At 24.6% G+C, this 20,660-nt stretch overlaps 3 protein-coding genes and 1 pseudogene across 6 annotated transcripts; 3 read left to right on the top strand and 1 right to left on the bottom strand.

Moving 5' to 3' along the window:
* The window catches only part of LOC122850946, a 220,743-nt pseudogene that overhangs the window by 37,740 nt on the left and 162,343 nt on the right, over window positions 1-20,660 (top strand).
* On the bottom strand, window positions 294-20,654 carry LOC122852066 (protein sprint-like). Of its 4 annotated transcripts, none has more exons than XM_044151638.1 (13): window positions 20,087-20,654; window positions 18,156-18,251; window positions 11,479-11,625; window positions 11,339-11,415; window positions 6,065-6,577; window positions 5,429-5,616; window positions 5,278-5,340; window positions 3,278-5,201; window positions 3,015-3,214; window positions 2,133-2,593; window positions 1,685-2,059; window positions 1,373-1,571; window positions 294-1,282 (listed from the first exon to the last, which is right to left on the bottom strand). In XM_044151638.1, exons 3-13 carry the CDS (start codon window positions 11,563-11,565, stop codon window positions 1,179-1,181), a joined length of 4,191 nt encoding a protein of 1,396 aa, XP_044007573.1. In that variant the 5' UTR covers window positions 11,566-11,625; window positions 18,156-18,251; window positions 20,087-20,654; the 3' UTR covers window positions 294-1,178. The 4 variants fall into 4 exon arrangements, with proteins under 4 accessions (XP_044007573.1, XP_044007571.1, XP_044007570.1 ...); XM_044151636.1 differs by having other exon boundaries at window positions 5,429-5,619; XM_044151635.1 differs by lacking the exon at window positions 18,156-18,251 and having other exon boundaries at window positions 5,429-5,619.
* On the top strand, window positions 14,876-16,908 carry LOC122852132 (general odorant-binding protein 83a-like). Its single transcript, XM_044151747.1, has 6 exons — window positions 14,876-15,095; window positions 15,196-15,274; window positions 15,352-15,440; window positions 15,515-15,629; window positions 16,545-16,612; window positions 16,704-16,908. The coding sequence occupies exons 1-6, from the start codon at window positions 15,024-15,026 to the stop codon at window positions 16,719-16,721; spliced, it is 441 nt and encodes a 146-aa protein (XP_044007682.1). The 5' UTR covers window positions 14,876-15,023; the 3' UTR covers window positions 16,722-16,908.
* Window positions 17,226-18,417, top strand: LOC122852134. Its single transcript, XM_044151750.1, has 5 exons — window positions 17,226-17,336; window positions 17,433-17,520; window positions 17,693-17,781; window positions 17,857-17,968; window positions 18,193-18,417. The coding sequence occupies exons 1-5, from the start codon at window positions 17,289-17,291 to the stop codon at window positions 18,282-18,284; spliced, it is 429 nt and encodes a 142-aa protein (XP_044007685.1). The 5' UTR covers window positions 17,226-17,288; the 3' UTR covers window positions 18,285-18,417.

Here is a 20,660-nt window from a genome sequence, read left to right on the forward strand (position 1 = left end):
CGATGACAGAATTATTTCAAAATAATAGAATAATAACTTTCATTTGCTTATTGAATAGAAAATACAAACTTTTATATAAAAAAAAAAATAAGAACTACAAAAAAATGAAGTTTAAGAACACGTCGCTTCTTCTATTATTATATATATATATATTTTTGACTAGTATGTAGTATTAAATATTAAAATCATAATAATATTAGCAATTATTAAGTATATAAAACAATGATAATTATTTAAACCATTCAAATAACTAAAAAAAAAACAACATTATTAATAAAAAAGAAAAAATTACGTTGGAAAACTTGTTCTTAGAAATTGTACAGGTTGGTATAGATAAATATATTGCGTTTACAATTCCAATAAATATAGTGTTTTTTTTTTTTTCATATATGTAAAAAAAAAAATTGCTTATGCGATTATTTTTTTCAGTATATAATAGTACATTATAAGTCAAGTAAAATATAGTATTTAAAATTGAACTTCAGTTGTCAATTTTTTTTTTGTTGTATATTATGACAATGAAAGGAAGATGCGCAATTATTATTTGTCAGTAACTAGTGAGTTTCATTAAAATTATTATTGACAAGCGCCATTGTCATTGTAACTTATTTATCATTGAAAGTTAAACAAAAAAATAAAAATATTTTTCAAAAATTAAAAATACATTTCGATAGTTTTATAAAATATTTCTCACTAATTTTTAATTTTTAATTTCAATAATATATTAGTGAGGTATAATTTGAAATTTGTCATCTTATAAATTGTTTAAAAATTAAAATAAAAAAAAAAAAACATATAAATAATATATTTTTATAAAAATGATAATAATGTCGAATTATTTCTTTGTCAATAAAAATATCCACGTAAAAAAAAGAAAGATAATAAATAACAACCTTTTTTTTTTTCAACATAAATTGTAAATTAAATTTTCCATAAAAAAAAAAAAAATAAATAACTAATTTAATGTCATGAAAATTTTATAATTATTATAATTGATAATAATTATTTTTAAATAGAAAGTAGTGATTATATTCAAAATACACAAGTATATATTTAAAAAAGAACCTATCAAATTGTTGTTTTTTATTTTTTTACTCCGATTGCTTTTGATTATATTTATTATTATTTAATGTTGCTTTTATTTTCGTTTTGTCTTTGAGCATAATTAAGTTATTAATTTACGTGGCAGTTTTGGGCCAGGCAATTTTGGCATCAATTCTTTTAAAAGCAAAGAGGCAGTGAGATAATTCTTGAGGACATTCTTGGTCACCCAGTAGAGTTTCTGTGATAGAAAAACAAAAAAATAAAACATTAAAACTTGTTATTGTTTCATAAACATATTGAAAAATTGCAAGAAAATATGTTTTTTTACCTTCTCCTTGAACAAGTTTAAAAAGACCATAGTCTTGTGGATTTGTGCATCTTATTTTATGTGCAAGAATTCGACAAACATCACGAGTATTCATGTTAGGCCGAACTGGAAGTGTTCGTGTATTTAGTGATCCATGCAACTCATCAGGTATCAATACCCTCAATACAGATGAACAACAATCTGGTGTTGCTGTAGAACCCTAAAAAAAAAACAAAACCCCCCAACAAATCAGTTACTTTGCAAATCAAATAAATGTGCAATTTACATTCCGATTTGAAAAAAAAAAAATAAATAAATAAAACATCATCTTACATTGTGGGTTGACATTGTAGCTTGGCTACTTTTGAATGTTTTGAGTACATGAACAGCACTTGACAATGTTGTCAAATAATATCCACCTTCACCAGTTAAAAGTGATGGATGAAGAAGACCCCACATAAATTCAGCTTCAATTTCTGCATCAACAACTTTTCCCTGTACCAATACCCAAACAAGAAGTGGTAAAAGATCATCAGCACCAAGTGTAACATGTCGATCATGATCAGCATGTTTAACTGAATTAAATATTGCTGATATTGCTGATAATAAATTCTCCAATTTATCCAATGGTGAATCTGACATTTGTAGCTGCTCAATGTATTTCAGAATGTGATTCAAACTTACATCTGATGGTGGAATTATTGCAGACTACAAACAAAAATAGAAAAACATAAATTATTTTTAAAATAAATTCACTTGTAATATTTATTAATTAACTTACTCTAACACCCAGTTCTTGAATATGTTTTCCATGAGCATATTGAATACTATCAGCAAGTGTACCAAGTGATCCTGTATCACCATAATGATCAACGAATAATTTATAAACATGTTTTCTCAATGGACGTACGACTAATCTCATCATTACACCCTCAAGAATAGCATCAAGATTTAAAAATTCATTAGCTTTTAATTTTAATCTTTCTTTTTCAACTTCCTTTTCAAATTCACGTTCACCATTTTTAACCAAATAATTTTTCATACCAGACATAAATTGACGTATATTTCTCATAACAATATGTGGACTTGCTTCCTTTCCTTCAGTTGTACACTGTATAAAATTATCAATATTTTGTGAAAATGTTGTTGTTTTATCAGCTGCAAGTTGTAGTGCATATGTACGAATACTCGTACCAGTACCACCTGGTTCACGATTTCTTAATGCTTGTAATCTTGGTGGTGCTATAAAAATGATAATTTAAATTATTATTTAAGAAAAAAAAATATCAAACTTTATAATAATTTATTGCACTAACAATAGGAACAATTATAACACAAAACTAATTTTTTAAACATTTTTAAAGCTTGTTTTTTATATTTAAATTTAAAGCATTTGATAAATAGATAATTACAGTGATGTTAGTTGAGTCAAAAAATATACTGAATATATCATGTAGTGACTCATTAATATCACTTCCTCTAAAACTTTATCAAAGATGATTCAAAATAACAGGGATTCCGGTAATCTTTGGTTGAAATAAAAATAAAATAAAAAAATTCTATTGTTTCATAAATAGCTAAGCCTTTTTAAATATCATTTAAAAAAAAAAAATACAAATCTACATTAATCATGATTAAATTTATAAAAGTATAGCTGTTTTACCAAGAAGTGGATCTAGTCGTTGTTTAAATGATAATTTACGCTGTAATTGATCTTGATCACTGTCATCCGTATCTAGCGTTGTTTCAGATTCAGCAAAATCGAATATTTCACTTATTCGATGCTCAACATTGTCATATGATGAATTTCTATCACTGTGATTTGATTCAGCAGTATCTGATGCTTTAAATAATTCTGGGTATCTAATATAAACAAAATTTTTTTATCAATAAATATATAAATTAAACATTAAAAATAAATATTACCTTTCAAAAATAATACTCTGAACAGTTAATGCATTTCCAATGTTTTTTTGTCCATCATCTTTTGAAAATTTTATTCTACAATTATTATCATCGATTTGTTTCATCAACTTATTGTCATTATTATTTATCATCATTTCTTTATTTTCATTTTCAAAATGCCGCTTTTCTTCTGCTTCACTGTAACCTTCAATATTTTCACCTGTTTCTTCTTCAACTACTTTATCATTTTCTTCCTCGTCTTCTTCTTCTCCTCCTTCTCCTTCACCTTCTTCTTCTTCACCATTACCAATAAATTCCCAACTTGAATCAACAGCCCATGATGCATCTGTTGATATTTTAGCTTTTAATTTTGGTGGTTGTACTGGTTTTGCTCTTGGTGGTGTTTTTTTTTCTTTAATACCATATCTTTTAGTTAAATTATCAACTGATGATGATATTAATGGTACTTTATCATCATTTTTATCAATTTGATTCCAATCAATTTGTTGTAATTTATTATTTGTTTGTATTTGTCCTTGAAACCAGCCTGGTTCACTGTGACGATATTTACTGACTAGACCATTATTACGATTTTTTCTTCTTGGCACATATGGATGAGCTTGTTGTATTGCATCAGCTGGTTCAGCATAAAATGGCGAATTTAATTTTGATTCTGGTGTCATTGGACTATTACTTTCTGATTTTGTAAACATCATTGATACTTTCATTCTAGCTGATATTGATGTTGTATTTAATGAATTTGAACTACAAACACGTGATAATAAATCTGGTCTTTTTTGTGTTATACTAATACTACTATCATCTGGTGATGATGATGTTGATGATTCTTTTAAATTTTTAATACTTGTTTCAATAATTGGTTTGAAACTACTAAATTCTGGTGATTGTATGTCCATATAACTTAATTTTTCACGTGATTTTGTTGATCTATCATTTCTTAATACCATTAAACGTTCACCAAATGTATCTTTAATACTATCAGAACCAATTGGACTTATAAATGTTGAATCATTTGGTGAATAATTACTTGTATTATTCGATTTATCATTTGTATTCCATATATCTTCATAATCTGATATTTTATCACCTGGTGAACTACGACAATATGATTCTAGTATATCTGATTCTTGATAATGTTGTGAATTTTTTTTAGCTTCACGTTCTTGACGTCTACGTGATAATTTACTACTACCAGATGGTGTTGTTATTGGTGATAATATACTTGGCGTTTTTATTTCATTTATCATTTTTGTTGTTGGTGATGATGATATTGTTGATATTATTGGTGACATTGGTTTCGATATACTCATTATTTTATAACTTGTTGGACTTAGTAAATTATTTTTTAATGTTTTATTATTTTCTGTTGTACCGTTTTGATTGACATTTAATGTTATTACTGTTTTTGTTGTTACTGTTACATTATTAATATTATTATTATTATTATTATTATTATTATTATTATTATTATTATTGATATTATTATTATTATTAGAAGAAGAAGAAGAAGAATTTGAATTTACAGCAGGTTTTGCCCAACGTGGCGGTGGTGGTGGTGGTGTTGTTTTTGTTTTATCAGAACGATCTGAATTATTTGTATTTGTATTTTTTATGGTATCATCATGATGATTTATTGTTTCACTTGTTAATTCTAAATTATTTTGTGAATTTGGTGGTATCAATACATTGTCTTCAACATTATGTACAATTGGTGAACGTTGACGTGCTTTTTGAACAAGATTTGGTGATATTAATTTTTGACATAATTTATCATTCGATAAAATAATATCAAGACGATTTTTTTTCCCGTCAAGTGGCTCATTGAATGTTTTTAAATTGAGTGTATTGGGTGGTGTTGGTCGGGTTTGACGGGGTAGTGATGATGTTATTTTTGATGTTGTATTAGTGCTTGTAACTATATTCACTGTAAATTAATTATTAAAATCAATATTATAACTATAATTAAAATATTATTATGTATTTTTAATACAATTTCTTACATTCTTGTGCTGAAATTCGTATGAGATTAAGTACAATGTTTTTGTCATCTTGATTATCATTTCCTGTTGAATTTAAAAATTGATATATTAAATTACAAAAAAGATAAAAAAAATGTACAAAGGTTTCTTGATAAAATAATAATATACAAACCATTGTCAAAATTTCCTATACTTGAATTGGTGCTGCTTGTTGTACTACAAGCACTTTCTGGTGATTTTGGATTTGCCATTGGATATCTCCAAAACTCCTGACCCAATAGAGCAAGTGACGACAGCTGCTGTCTATTTTTGGCTTCACGCATTGCTCGTGGTAGTGTTAGCTGGACAGGTAACTCGTCGCTACTTGGACAATTTAATGAAAAATTAATTTATTTATTACATAAAAATAAATAATAATAAACAATATTTCTATATTTATTCAAATTTAAAAAACCACAATTTACATATCATTATTAAAATAAAAAAAAAGGAAAAACAACTTAAAAAAAAACTTTTTTCTTTTTAATTTAAACAAGTGATAAAAAAACAAAAAAGAGATGTCGTAAAATATAAGGAGTCAGATACCACAAGAAGCAGGTGGTTAAAATTTTTTTATAAATTATATTTTGTCAGTAATAAAAAAATCATAAATCAGACGAATATTTAATTTTTTTTTTTTCCTTTACAAAGAGTTCATTAGCCTTTTAAAAAGCGAAAAAAAAAAAAAAAAAAATATGACTAGAATATCATACAATCGTAAGCTTTAAAAATATAAATATAAATATAAATAAAAGTTCAATGAACTTACCAACACTGAGCGTAATGCGCAATGAGTGATGGAATGTTATCAAATCGATTATCAGATGTTTCAAGACTAAGTTTTCCTTTGTTTGCTTGTATCAAATAGTGTTCAATATATGGTCCTTTACCAGATGGTAGCCTCACAGACAATGCCATTGTATCACTTTGACTTGATTGTCTAACTAAAAAATTACCTTCTTCTTTACCTTGTAATAAATGAAATGCACCAGCTCTTTGTATACCAGGTAAAAACCATATTGGATGTGATCTTATTATTCTTTCAATGAGTGTTATATCACATGCAATTTCACTACCAGAATCATTTGGTGTATCAGATGAATCTGCTGTTGATGTACCATGTACTGATGATTCACCCTCAGATGATAATGATTCAGTACTTTGTACATGATGCATGTGTGCTAATTGATGTTGCATGAGAGGATTTGGTGGTGGTGGGGTACTTGGTGAACCATCCACTGTTCCGTGTTGTTGAAGATATGGCTCCAAGAAAACATCACTCCTTAAATTACATAAAAAGAAGAAAAAATAAAAAACAATCCATTAATGAAAAAAATATGAATATCCAGCAAGCATACAATCTTCAACCATTGACAAAATAATATTCATCCCTTGCTCTTTTATATCTTTATCCCCTGCTTTCAAAAAATTAAAAAAAAAACCCACAACAAATTCTAGAAAAAAAAAAAACATTTTGCAAGTTTTATTTGCCCCTTAAAATCTCCAGGCTCATTTGAAATAATTTATTAGATATTTTTTTTTTGTTTATTTTAATACTTTCAACCCCTCATAAATTTTTGATAACCTTATTTTCCAAAACAAATAATTTAGAAAAAAGGTTTTTCGTATTTTATATTATTCTAAACAATTCATATGGTTTTTAATAAAAATGTTGGGAATCAATGAAAGTGCAGAGGGGGTGGTTGGTCATGGTTGGCCACAAAATCCTCCCCTTTATTGCACGAGACAGTGACTATATATATATGTATGGCTTCAGTGTTGAACAGGGGTTGCTATGGCAATCGAAGGTTCTCAACACGTGCTATGATATTTTCAACAATTGTCGGCTTTTATTTTTAAACCCTTTTATATATATATATATATATATAAAATAAAATGAATAATAATTTTTTAAAAAGTTCAACAAACACCAGTTTTATTATATAAAAGAAATTGTGATTTTTTTTTTTGTTTTTTCTTTCAATTAGAAGAACGATGCTGATGGTGATATGACCTGGGTGGTGGTTGTTACTGGAGCATTAAGATATATATTCTAAATTACAAGGGAAATCGAAACTCAGAAATGGCTGCTTGAATTTCACGGTGTAAATTTTACAGAGCGAAACATGATTGAATTACCACTTGTTATGATCAACACTTCCTACTTTATTACAGCGAGATTTAAACTATCCTTTCGTCTAATTTGACATGACTACTTTTTACTAAAAACAAAAAAAGTATTAGTTTGATTTATCAATATATCAAATTGTCGAATTTTATTTGTTATTAATAAATGTTATTTAACGTTTTTGTCTATTAACAAAATTACTAATTAACATACATATATATTATTTTTTGAGAAATTCAAATTAATAAAATTAAATAAATTTTTTTTTTTTGTTTTATTAGTTAATTATAATTATCGATTTATCTGAAATTTTTAAAATTTCATTCTGGATAATTCCAGAGTTGCATTGTTCATTCAAACTCGTTAATAAATTACCAATTATAATAAACTGTTGTTTTTTTTTTATCGAAAAAAAAAATATGAATATTTTTTTTTAATTTTTTACAAGATATTTTTTACCTTCTGACTGATATTTCTGCATAACGACTTCGAATTTCTCGACTTGTTGCGTTTCTTGGATTTGTTGGACTTGTGCATAGCATCATAATATCACTGTTGTTTAAAAATGGCGGCAGCATTGTTGTTTAATTGTTTATTTCATTTATCAACACATTATAAATGTCACACTCGAAATTTAGTTAAAAATTGTTTTTACTTTTTATACCCAAAATTAATCATTTTGTTTTATTTTTATCTGAGAGATAAAAAGAAAAACAAATATTAAAAATTGTAACCGGCAAAATTTCACATAAAATTTACTAATTATCTATCTAAATTTACAACAATTTCTACATACAAAGTAAAATTTTCTAACTGGTCACAAAAAATAAAAAAACAAGAAAATATTTTTAAAAAGATTTACTATTTACTTTTATATATTTGATAAAATAAAAAAATAACGATTGAGGTTGAAAAAAAAATAAACTAATGATTGGCCTCAAATGAATTATATTTAAATAAAATTAGATAAGTATATATATATCTAATAATAATATAATGGCGTTACAGAAGTGAACAACTGTCTGGTCACTGAACGGCCCGAATTTTCTATGACTCAACTAGCTAACCGGCCTATATAAATATAATTGTTTTGAGGGGGTATAAAAAAAAAAAAACCGGCAAACTAACAACTAACGACTTGAATAAATAATTTATCATCTTAGTAGACACTCATTCAGTTAATCGTCATACCGGAAAATTCACTGACACACATGTTTATTCACCAATCAATTTTAATTTTATTCTTTTTATACATTTATATTTTGTTTTACAAGTTAACTATAAAATAACATTATCAATCATTAATATCAATTATTGAAAAATATATTGAGCAAAAATTTTTTTCTAAATTAAAAAATATTGCTTGTTTAAATAATAATAAAATAATGTAAAGAAAATAAATCTCAATTAAATTTACTTTTGTTTTTATTCGAGTTTAAATAATTATGAATCACATGAGATATTTTTTTGACTATGAATTTTTTTATTTCTAACGAAATGATTATATTTTTATTATATATTTATAAAAATGAGAGCATGCGGCAGATTGTAACTAACACGGCACGGGTCGACGTCGCACTGGCTGGTATCCATGGCGTCGTCGTCGTCGACAACGATAGCAAAAGGTGGAGGAGGTGGTGGTGGTGACGTCGATGACGCAAGGAGCGCCGCGACGCTTGTTCAATGTTTTAACCATAATAATACAAAAAACTACATACAGAGCAACGCAACAGCCTGGAAATGCAACCAACCCTTTTATAAATTATGCATAAGACTTTACTTTACTTGTATTTTAAAAAATACAAGACACTTTATTTAAATTAAAAATTGTATAAAATATATATTATTAAAGTTGATTAATTTAAAAAAAAAATTTAATTATTTCATGTAAAATAAAATTTAAATAAAAATTCAATTTATATTGTTTTCAGATATTGTATATTTTAAGTATTATAAGACGAAGGGTTGCTAAGCTTCAAGTCATTGTGTCACTTGCTTGTCAAGTCAAAATAAAGTCACAAGTAATAAAAGTAATGCAATTATTGAGGCCATAAGTAATGAAAAATTACACGATGATTAATAAAAGTCGGCATGATTTTTCAAGTCGTCGTGTCACCAAAAATTTTGGATTGGATAATCTCTCTCGAGAGAGTATTGATTTGACTTTTTCAATAGATTATATTTGTTTGTTTTTTCTCTCATAATTATGAGCTAAAATGAGTGGAATTTTGTTGAGAAACTAGGGTGATATTAATCTCATGTAAAAACAAAAAAAAACACACGTATAGCAAAAGTTTGATTTAAGAAACTAATAACTGGTACAATAAACGGTTTGTCGTTTAATCTTGTGACTCACTAAAGGGTGGTGGTATCTATATATATATATAGAATCTAGAAAAATAAAAAAAGATCTATGTGGATTGTGGATTGGACAATTAAACAGTTTTTGCCAGTTGGATAAAAAAAAAAAAAGAAGATATTATCAAGATTAATACTTGCTAATAAAGTTATCAAGAAAATTAATACATATAGGATTTAAAAAACAAAAAAAATAACAACTTTTCTTATAAAATAATAAAAATATAAAAAGAAGAATCGAATAACAAGATCCAGAAGAAAAATAAGAATATAAAAAAAATATTATCTGCCAAATATCAAACCTTTCATATGGAAAATACAAATATTACACTTTCAATGCTACGAATAATCTTTTTTTTTTTTTTTGATCAAACTTAAGGAAAAATAATAATAAAATTTTTTCTTTGATACATTTTACTGGGGTTATTGTCGTCGTATCAATAATAAAAGTAAATAATCTTGCAAAAATATAAAATTCATATCTCATAAAATTCTTTAACAAAATAATTTTTTTCTTTTCATTTATTAAGAGTCATAAAAAAAGGGAAAAAAATATAATTATGATTTTTTTTTTTTTTTTATAAATTAAAAATAAAGATGAATCTTTATATATACTGACAAGAAAAAAAAATATATATGTTTGAGTAAAAATTTAAGAGACAGTTGAAGCGTGCAAGAGATAAGTCGAAACGTTTTTAGTCACCCTGTTTTGAGCTAAAATCAACCCCTCTAGTACTCTCTTTCATAACTTGTATTGAGGGTGCTTTTTCCTCATTCCAATATTCCATAACTATATCACAAGTATGCTACATCTTTATACCTAAAAGCCTTTTATATATCTTCGCATATCATCCGTATAATATAATATTATTTATTACTTTATGCATACACAATAACAAAAATTGATTAAATAAATTTATAATATATTTTTCAAGATTTTCAAATGTATTATATCTTAATACAATTTTTTACACAATATATTATTAAAAAATAAAAATAAACATGAATTATTGTAATATATTTGTCATTTTAAAAAATTGTAGAAAATAAATAAATAAATATATATGTAAGCTGATTATTGTTAAAAAAATATTTTCGATTGATTTTTATTTTATTCAATGTTTATTTCTCAAAATAACACATTGTTTTTTATCTCTTGGATTTATTTTCAATTTTTAAATTGTTATAGAAACTTTTTTTTAAAAAATACGATGGTGTCTTTGGGAAAAATAAATTTCCAAAATCTGTTGTGAATAATTACTGGTCATTATGTTAAAAATATAAAATAAAAAAAAATTGGCTTTACTTTGTAGCACGTGTTGCTTGTTTGCTTATTATATATGTAATATGTATGTATGTTTATTTATTTATGCGTATAATCATCAGGCATATACACACTCGACAGCTGCGTTTTTATTGTATACAATAATAATAATACATACATACGCAATCATAATGTCATTTATGAATAATAATAATAATAAATAAAATTGTCTGATTGTATAGATTAACAGCTATTTTATATAAACTGTGTAGCATAAATATATTTTGTATTACCTTTTATAACGATCCAATGGACTAGTACAGAGTTCACTCAGCATACAGTCCAAATCACTTGCCAATGAATTTAATAACTGTTAAATAAAATTCATAATTAAATATTTTATAAATGAAATATTTAAAATTTTATTACTTACAATTAAATAACTTGAGGCATTACTACCAATTGATTCTCTTTTTTTTTGATTTGGTGATCGACTATTCCGATTATCAGCTTGTGACATATCGTCTGGCTCATGTTAAAAGTATTTATTTAAACAATTAAAATTATTTTTCTTTTTTATCTGAAACAGATGTAAAATAATTGATATTGTTTAAAAAATTATTTAAATGATGGAAAGATTTATAGAATTTTTAAAACATGAATGGATTTTTTTTAATTTTAATATAATGACAAAAGACAACAAAAAGTGTTTTAAAATAATAATATATTATATATTATTTAAATTGAACAACAATTAATGCTGATGTAATGGTATATTGCTTACTACGAATTAAAATAACTTGAATATTAATTAATGTGTTCTCGTTTGATGTCTTAATATAATGTTTGCATATGAGATTTATGAAAATAAGCTTGTTTTGTTTTTATATTGTACTATAATTATTAAAATGTACTGTAATTTATATTTATGGGAGGGCTTTTAAGATGATATTTTACTTCCGTTCAAACTGATAAATTAAACAACCTATAAAAGCTGAAGAATGAATTTTACTTTTGCAAATTGTTTAAAAACGCGAGTCGAAGAAACAATTCGACAACCCTTATTTTATATTTTAAATTTAATAATATAAATATTTCATGTATTTTTTTTAAATTGTAGTTTTATTTTTTTTAACTAAGAGTAAATAATAATAACAGCTGCCAGAATAATGCTGATCAGTATTTTTGGCTTTGCTATTTTTTTAATAGTTTCAATTGACATTAATAATGTCAAGGCTGTGAGTAAATTGTTTGATAAATAATTATTTAATTGTTCAAAATAGATTTTTATATTTTATTTAAATTTAAACAAACTTGTTTTTTTTTTTCTTTTTTTTTAGAAAATGACTTTGCCACAAATTAGAAATGCTATGAAGCCATTTCATAAAGCTTGTTTACCAAAATCTGGTGTATCACCTGGTAATTAAATAAACTAATATTTATTTATTTATTTATTTATTTATTTAATTAAAATTTATGCCCTTGACTAATTTATGTCTTTTGGGCTACATGTAATAATTATAAAAATTTTTAACTACATGTAAACATAGTAAATATTAATAATTGCTGTAATTTATTATTAATGAAATAAGTATTGAGTAATTAACATACAAAAATATAACATAATGAAAAAAGAAAAAATATTGTTTATCAATATATTATTTTTATTTATTGATAACATCATGTTACTGAATAAATAAATAACATATTTTTATATTCAATTTAGATGTTTGGGAAGCCACTCATCATGGAGAATTTCCACCAGATCCAGCATTACAATGTCACTATGCTTGTCTTTTGACAAAAATGAAAATTGTAAATTAATTTGATCAATTAGCTATTTATTTTGTTTCTTGTGTCTTATATATTTTTTCTTTTCTTTAGCTAACGAAAGATAACAAAATTTCGAAAGAGTTACTGGGAAAACAAATGGACTTAATGTTACCAAATGATGTTATTGGTCCAGTCAAAGATATATGCGACACGTGTTATAATGAAGGTAAAAAAAATAAATCTTCTTTATTATTTTACATCCAATTATGATTGAATTATTTGAAATGGAATTAAGTTTGCAAATTTTAATAGAGTTGCACTGTAATAAATATAAAAAATTAAAATATAATTTTTTTTTATCTATCATTTTTACAGCAACAAGTTCAGACGTTTGTGAAATGAGTTGGCAATTTGTCAAATGTTACCATGAAATTAATGCAGAGGTAAATATTTTTTTTTTTAATTGTCTAATAAATAATCATTCAATAAATCATAATCAATTGATATTTATATTTCAGCTATCTCTTATGCCTTAACAAGCATCAAATTATAAAAAAGTTGACAAATTATTATTATTAAAAAAAAAAACTATTGTTTTAATTCTATGAAATATCTAGTTTTGATTTATTATAATATTTGTTATTATTGAGAAATCTAAAATTTATTTGAAAGGAAAAATGAAAATATATATATTTTCAAGTTGTAAATCATTTTTTTTTAATAATAAGAAAATATTATAATTTTATTTCCATTTATTCAACAACTATAATAATTATTTGATTTACTATTTTATAGTTTCGAGAATTTTTGGAGGTTGAAAATAATTAAACCAACAAGTTTGTGCTATACTAATTAATTTTCATAATAATATTATTTTTTATTTCATTGTATATCATACAGATAGCAATATAAATTAGGCCTTGTTTAATTCTCGTTACACAAAACAACTCTTGTGCAAATCAGTAAAATATTTTCAAAAATAATATATCAAATCATTCAAATTAAATAAATATCAATACCATGGTTGATCGACTGTAATGGTACGTATAAAAATTGCTCAATGTAAATTTAAAAAACTGAATACTAATTGTTTTTCTTGCAATTAAGTTGTCTTGGCTTGACGTTTTAATAGAATGTTTGCATAATAAGTTTGAAAATGCGCTCACTTTGTTTGTCTATACGCATCATTTGAATACTATTTTTCAACTTATATAACAATACTCAAATGACATTCTATGCTGTAACAATAGTCAAACAACTTGTGATGTAAAATAAAATCAGTAAATGTAGCAAAAACAAACGAAAAATTTATGATGACGATAATTATGACAAATTATTTTGTGACAATCTTCTTTTTTTTTTTTATGTATATCCAGTTGAGTTTGATCATTGTAACCGAAATTATGATTTGAAAGAATAAATTACGAGTGCGGTTTTTTTTTGCTATGACTCGACAAAAAAAATAAAAATATTATGACTGACATTTACTATTTTCGATACAAAGTCTCAACTCAATATATATATTTTCCATATTTTAAATTATTCTCTTTCATATAAATATTTTGAATTTTAATTTGTACTATGATTTATATTTTGTAGGATGAACAAAAAAAATTGTTTGAAAAACAACTGTATATTTTTTTTTAATTTAAACAAAGTTGTTTTTATTTTTCTATTAGAAAATTATTCTACGACAAATAAGAAATGCTATAATGCCATTCTGTAAAGTTTGTTGACCAAAATTTAATGTATCATCTATAGTAATTAGAAGGAGAATAATATCATGATGAAATCACCGATATCGCACACTTTAAATACAATCAACCACTTGGACAGCTTACGTAACATGACACAATTGACATTTTATGCTGCAACAAATATTCATAAACTACAACTTAATATGTACATGATTATTCTAAATTTTTCTTCTAATTCACTGTTTTTAATTTTAAATTGTACCATAATTTATATTTGTGGGATGGCCAAGAAATGATATTATACTTCCGTTGAAAATGACCAACTACACAACGTATAAAAGCTGAAGAATAAATTATATTTCCGCGAATGATTTAAAAACGCGAGTCAAAGAAAATACAACTCTGTGTGGTTTTTTTTATATTTTAAATTTAATATAATATAAATATTACATGTATTTTTTGTAAATTGTGTTTTTATTTTTTTTAACTGAAAGTAAATACTGTCAGAATGATGCTGATCAGTATTGTTGGCTTTACTATTTTTTTAGTAGTTTCAATTGATATTAATAATGTCGAGGCTGTAAGTAAATTGTTTGATAAATAATTATTTAATTGTTCAAAATAAATTTTTCTATTTCATTCGAATTTAAAAAAACTTGTTTTTTATTTCTTTTAATTAGAAAATGACTTTGGCCCAAGTTAGAAATTCTTTGAAGCCATTTCATAAAGCTTGTTTACCAAAATCTGGTGTATCACCTGGTAATTGAATAAACTAATAATATTACTTATCATCATGTTAATGAATAAATAAATAAATGTTTCTATATTCAATTTAGATGTTTGGGAAGCCACTCACAATGGAGAGTTTCCACCAGATCCAGCTCTCCAATGTCATTTTGCTTGTCTTTTTACAAAACTAAAAATTGTCAGTTATTTTTATTATCTATCTATATTTTTATTTATGTCATTGTACAACTATGATTTTATTTTTTCCATCAGCTGACAAAAGATGGAAAACTTTCAATGGAATCTATGGCAAAACAAATGGATATAATGTTACCAGAAGATCTTGTTGGACCAATCAAAAGCATAACCGACAAGTGTGCAGTTGACGGTAAAACAAATATATATATACCTATATATATTAGACCTGTCCAAAAAAAAAGAATTTTTTTTTTTGTACCCTCCTGAGGTCTAAATTTGTTCTTTATGATGACACAAAAAAAAAAATAAAAAAATTTTTTTTTTAGGATTTTTTTTGAGCCTGCTCATCGGGTTTTTGTATTTCCCATTTGATTAACACGCGCGCGTATGGCTCTATATCTTTGACTTTGCATAACTCAGTCAGTTTTAATCCTAAAGAGTTGATATTAGTCTCATTTTTTAGCTCATGAAAATACCTTTAAATTGTCACTGTACATTTTTTTTGTACTGTTTTTTTTTTTTTCGTCAAAAAAAGCTTGAAAATCATGATTTGCAATTTAACTGCTAAACATATTTTATTTAACATAAAAATTTTTTTCTCTATCAAGCTCAACAATTTTATACTTTCGAATAATAATACTTATCCTACTAATAATAATAATAAAATACGTTTACAAGTTAAATTGCATATACCTATAAAGTCATGATTTTTGAGGTTTTCTTGAAACAAAACTATTAACAGTACAAAAAAATGTACAGTGACAATTTAAAGGTATTTTCATGAGCTAAAAAATGAGACTAATATCAACTCTTTAGGATTAAAACTGACTGAGTTATGCAAAGTCAAAGATATACAGCCATACACGCGCGTGTTAATCAAATGGGAAATACAAAAACCCGATGAGCAGGCTCAAAAAAAATCCTAAAAAAAAAATTTTTTTATTTTTTTTTTGTGTCATCATAAAGAACAAATTTAGACCTCAGAAGGGTACAAAAAAAAAAATTCTTTGGACAGGTCTAATATATATATATATATATATTATTTATTAATTTTTAATAAATATTTCTAAAAAATACTTATTTTTTTTTTTTTATCTCTGTATAGCAACAAGTTCAGAAGTTTGTGAAATGAGTTGGCAATTTGCCAAGTGTTATTATGAAGCCGATGCAGATGTAAATATATTTTTTTTATTCTCCAAAAAAATACCAATAATAACAGCGATTGTAATCAATAAAATAATAATACATATTATTTTTATTTCAGATGTATTTTTTGCCTTAAAAAATAGCATCAAATTATAGAGGAATTTTTTAATGACAAATCAACACAAAAATAAATAAATAAATAACGACAAAAAAAAAAATAAAAAAAAAAAAAAAAAAGATCAATTAACTATGTACTTAGATAATAAATTAAAAAACTATTGTAAAATGAAGTTATGATTAAATATTTTTAAAATTATTAAAAATATCCTGAGTTTTTTAATTAATTCCGTGGACTTAATTAAGTACAGATAATTTTAAAATTGACTAGTAACTATACTATTATATTATTCTTATCAAAAATAATAATTAAAAAAAATTCCAAATAATATTAAATGAGATAATAATTTTTGAGGGTATTGTATATGAGCAATTCCGTATTGTTATCACGTGTTTTTATCAAGGAAATACATCCTGTCGTGCTAGAAAAAATAATTAGCATCTATTCTAGTCGAGATTATTGTTGTTTTTTTTTTGAACGTATGAATATATAAGACCAATAGTTAAAAAAAAATTCAATGTCTGCTTAAATTACAATCATCAAACAACTACTATATTGATTTTTCTTGAAACTTTAATCTATAAAATGAAATACTTGGCAATTGTTGGTCTTATTGGACTCATTTTTTTCGTCGTAAGTTCTAGAAAAGTTCTACTCCAAGATTTTTACAAATTTAATTACTAAAATAAATATTTTATTTTTATTTATAAATATTTTGTTTATTATTAGTCAAATGGATTATCACAGGATCCAGATTGTCCAGTTTATAAATTAATGATGGCAAGTGTGGAGAAATGTAAGGGCCAGCTGAGTGAGGGTAAGATATATTTAAAAAAAAAAATATATTAATAATTATTATTGGAGAAAGAAAATAGGTGCAGTTAAATAAAAATTTTAATTCAACTGATTTATCAAATAAATCTAAAAACAACTCATGTAAATTTTATTTAACAAATTAATTAAATTTTATTAATTATTTTAACTATCAGAAAATGCTAAACTTATGGAGAAAAATCCAGGGGTTGAAAATGATGAAATAAATTGCTTCAGGGGATGTGTACTGGTTGGCATGGGTGTTGTAAGTTTAAAAAAAATATCATCCTTTTGGCTTTAAATTATTTGTTCAAATATAGCATTTTTAATTCAATTATAGATGAAAAATGCTAAAATTGACATTGAAAATTTAAAAGAACTTATGAAACAATCTAAATCGCCAACAACAGCGGAGGCAGTTGTAACAGTAGCACGAGAATGCAAAAAACAATGTGAGTTAAATTAACATTATCCCAAAATTAATATTAAAATGTGTTATTCAAACATACTAAAAAAGTGTTAAAAACTTGACATTTTTTTAAATGTTAAATCAACATATATCTCATCTTATTTTGACATTTGAAAAACGTTAAATGCCTTTCAATCTTTCTATTAAAAAAAAAATATATATATATATACCTATATATAATTATTTATATTAAATAATTTTAAACAGCCGAGGTCAGCAACAACGAGTGCGAAGTGGCTGGATCATATACCAAGTGTGTTGTGGCCCTGAAAGACAAAGCAGAAAAAGCTGGAGCCTAAAGGCAAATAAATCATTCAACAATAATATATATTTTTTATCTTTTTTTCAATGGGATTTACTGATTGAGGCAATAGGTATTTAGTTTTCCTTGTAATTAAATATAATAAAAAAACAATATTAAAAGCAAAAAATTATTTAGTTACTTGTAACTCATTTAATTCCAAACATAGACTAATTATTTAAGAATTCAATTCATATAAATATATGTATTTAAATAGATATTTTTGACATTGTACATCATCACCTTAAAAATCTTTGTGTATATATCTGACACGCTCAGTTGCGTCGTCGTCGTCGTCGTCGTCGTCGTTTCATTAAATCGATTTGTATTAAGAGCACAATTCGTGAACCTTCTAAACGACTACCACTTCATGTTATTAATATAAACATATTCTCTACTAAATTAATAGCTAAACTAAAACTATATAAATAACATTTAAATATTTATAAAACCAATGCAATAAGACCGAACAAATTATTTTGTCTCTTTCTTTTTTATTTGCCAAATCGAAATACCAAATATGTAATTTGCGTGGGCACTCTTTATCCCTGCCTCTTTACCGTTAATTTTTTTATTTGAAATCAATTTTTTTTTATTTATTTATGTTTGATTTTTTGCATGCACTGATGCACCCACACAAAACGAGTTTTAAAGTGTGTAAGAGATGTGGTAGTAACAAAGCCCACTTAATAGAGTTGCACAGTCTCATAAATTGGTCTGTTACTTGCATTAAATAAACCTCTATATTATATTTATGTATAAATACTTGTGTACATATATAGTAAATGTTCACTTTCATCAAATTGACATCATATAAATGTTGATTTAATTGACTGGAATGTTGTGTGGAGCCACTGAGAAGAAGATGCTGTACATATATTTTTTTTATTATTTTTAATTTATTTAATCATCTTTATATTTAAACTTTAATTTTTTTTTTTTCTTCTTTTCATTTTAAATTGTAATGTATTTGAAACTCTGATAATAACAGCTATTATTCAAATTTATTTAAATAAATTATTTATTCATAATAATAAATTCAAATATTTTTGTTTTTTTCATTTATTCAAATAATTTTTATTTCCGTAATTATTAATAGCTGTCCATTGAAAGCTAATGAGTCAGTAAATTTTCAAAAAATAATTATCATAATAATGAATCACTACAGGAAATAAATAAAAATATAAAAAAAAAAAAAAAATTAAAATCTTTCTTTTATAAAAAAAAAAAAAGGATTGATAAAATAAATTAATAGTTTTTTTTAATACTAAAAAAATGGATAAACAATTGGATAAAAACATAAGTTAGATTTAAGGAATAAAAATAATTAAGTAATAAAAAAAATAAGATAAATGATAAACAAATTGATAAAAATAAATAAATAATCAAGTATAATCAATAATAATAATCATCGAAAATAAAAAAACAAATAACGATTTGAAAAAAAAATTGGAGCTAATGTCTATAAAATTTTTTGAATTTATATAAAAATAATAATGTTAGTCTTGAAATGACACTAATTATTGCAAGCACTGAATAACTTCGAATGGAATGTCTCCGTCTTGCATTTCCACTGCATTTGCAATTTATTTTTGGCCATGGACAAAGCTAACATTTCTACGAATCTCATACCATTTGATGATTATTATTTTGTTTTATTTATTTTTTTTTTTTTGAGTAAACTAAATCTGTCATTAAACTCGAGACCTTGAATATTATAATTCATCATAATTATACTTGGAACAAAAGCAAATAAAAATTAAATTACCTTTCTTTTATCTTAAATAAAAATTGAATTACCTTTTTTTTAACAACAATATGTTAAAGGTAGTTGCAAACAACAGTTTATAAAAATGTCAACACTCTCCAGTTAAAACACTTTCAATATTAAAATTTTTATTATCACAAAAATCATCACAAGGACTAGAAGACAATTTTTTGTTTTCACATGCTTTGTCACTAATCGAACTGGATGACGAAAAATAATTTTACTGTAATAAATTCCAGGTAACTGCACAATATATTTCACGACACTTTTTTTTTTTAATTGTTTGAAGAATAATATGACTTTTTTTTCAAAGAAATGCAAAATACTGATCACCTGTTGATTGTATTGGCTCCTTGATTATTATAAAGTAATAATAATAGTATTTTGACATTAGTCAGAATAATTGAAAACTTGCTCCAATGTTTACAAACAAAAAATATAATTAATGAAAAATGTATTTCGAAGAATATCAATTATTATTTGATCAGGTATAATTAGCGTGCTACAAAGACCGGCAATAATGTACTAAACTACTAAATAATATCTATATTTATTTACTGAACATTTTATTGTGTGCACACTTTGTGATTGCCTGCATGAGTCATA

Source organism: Aphidius gifuensis, linkage group LG3, assembly GCF_014905175.1.
Source record: "Aphidius gifuensis isolate YNYX2018 linkage group LG3, ASM1490517v1, whole genome shotgun sequence".
NCBI lineage: Eukaryota > Metazoa > Arthropoda > Insecta > Hymenoptera > Braconidae > Aphidius > Aphidius gifuensis.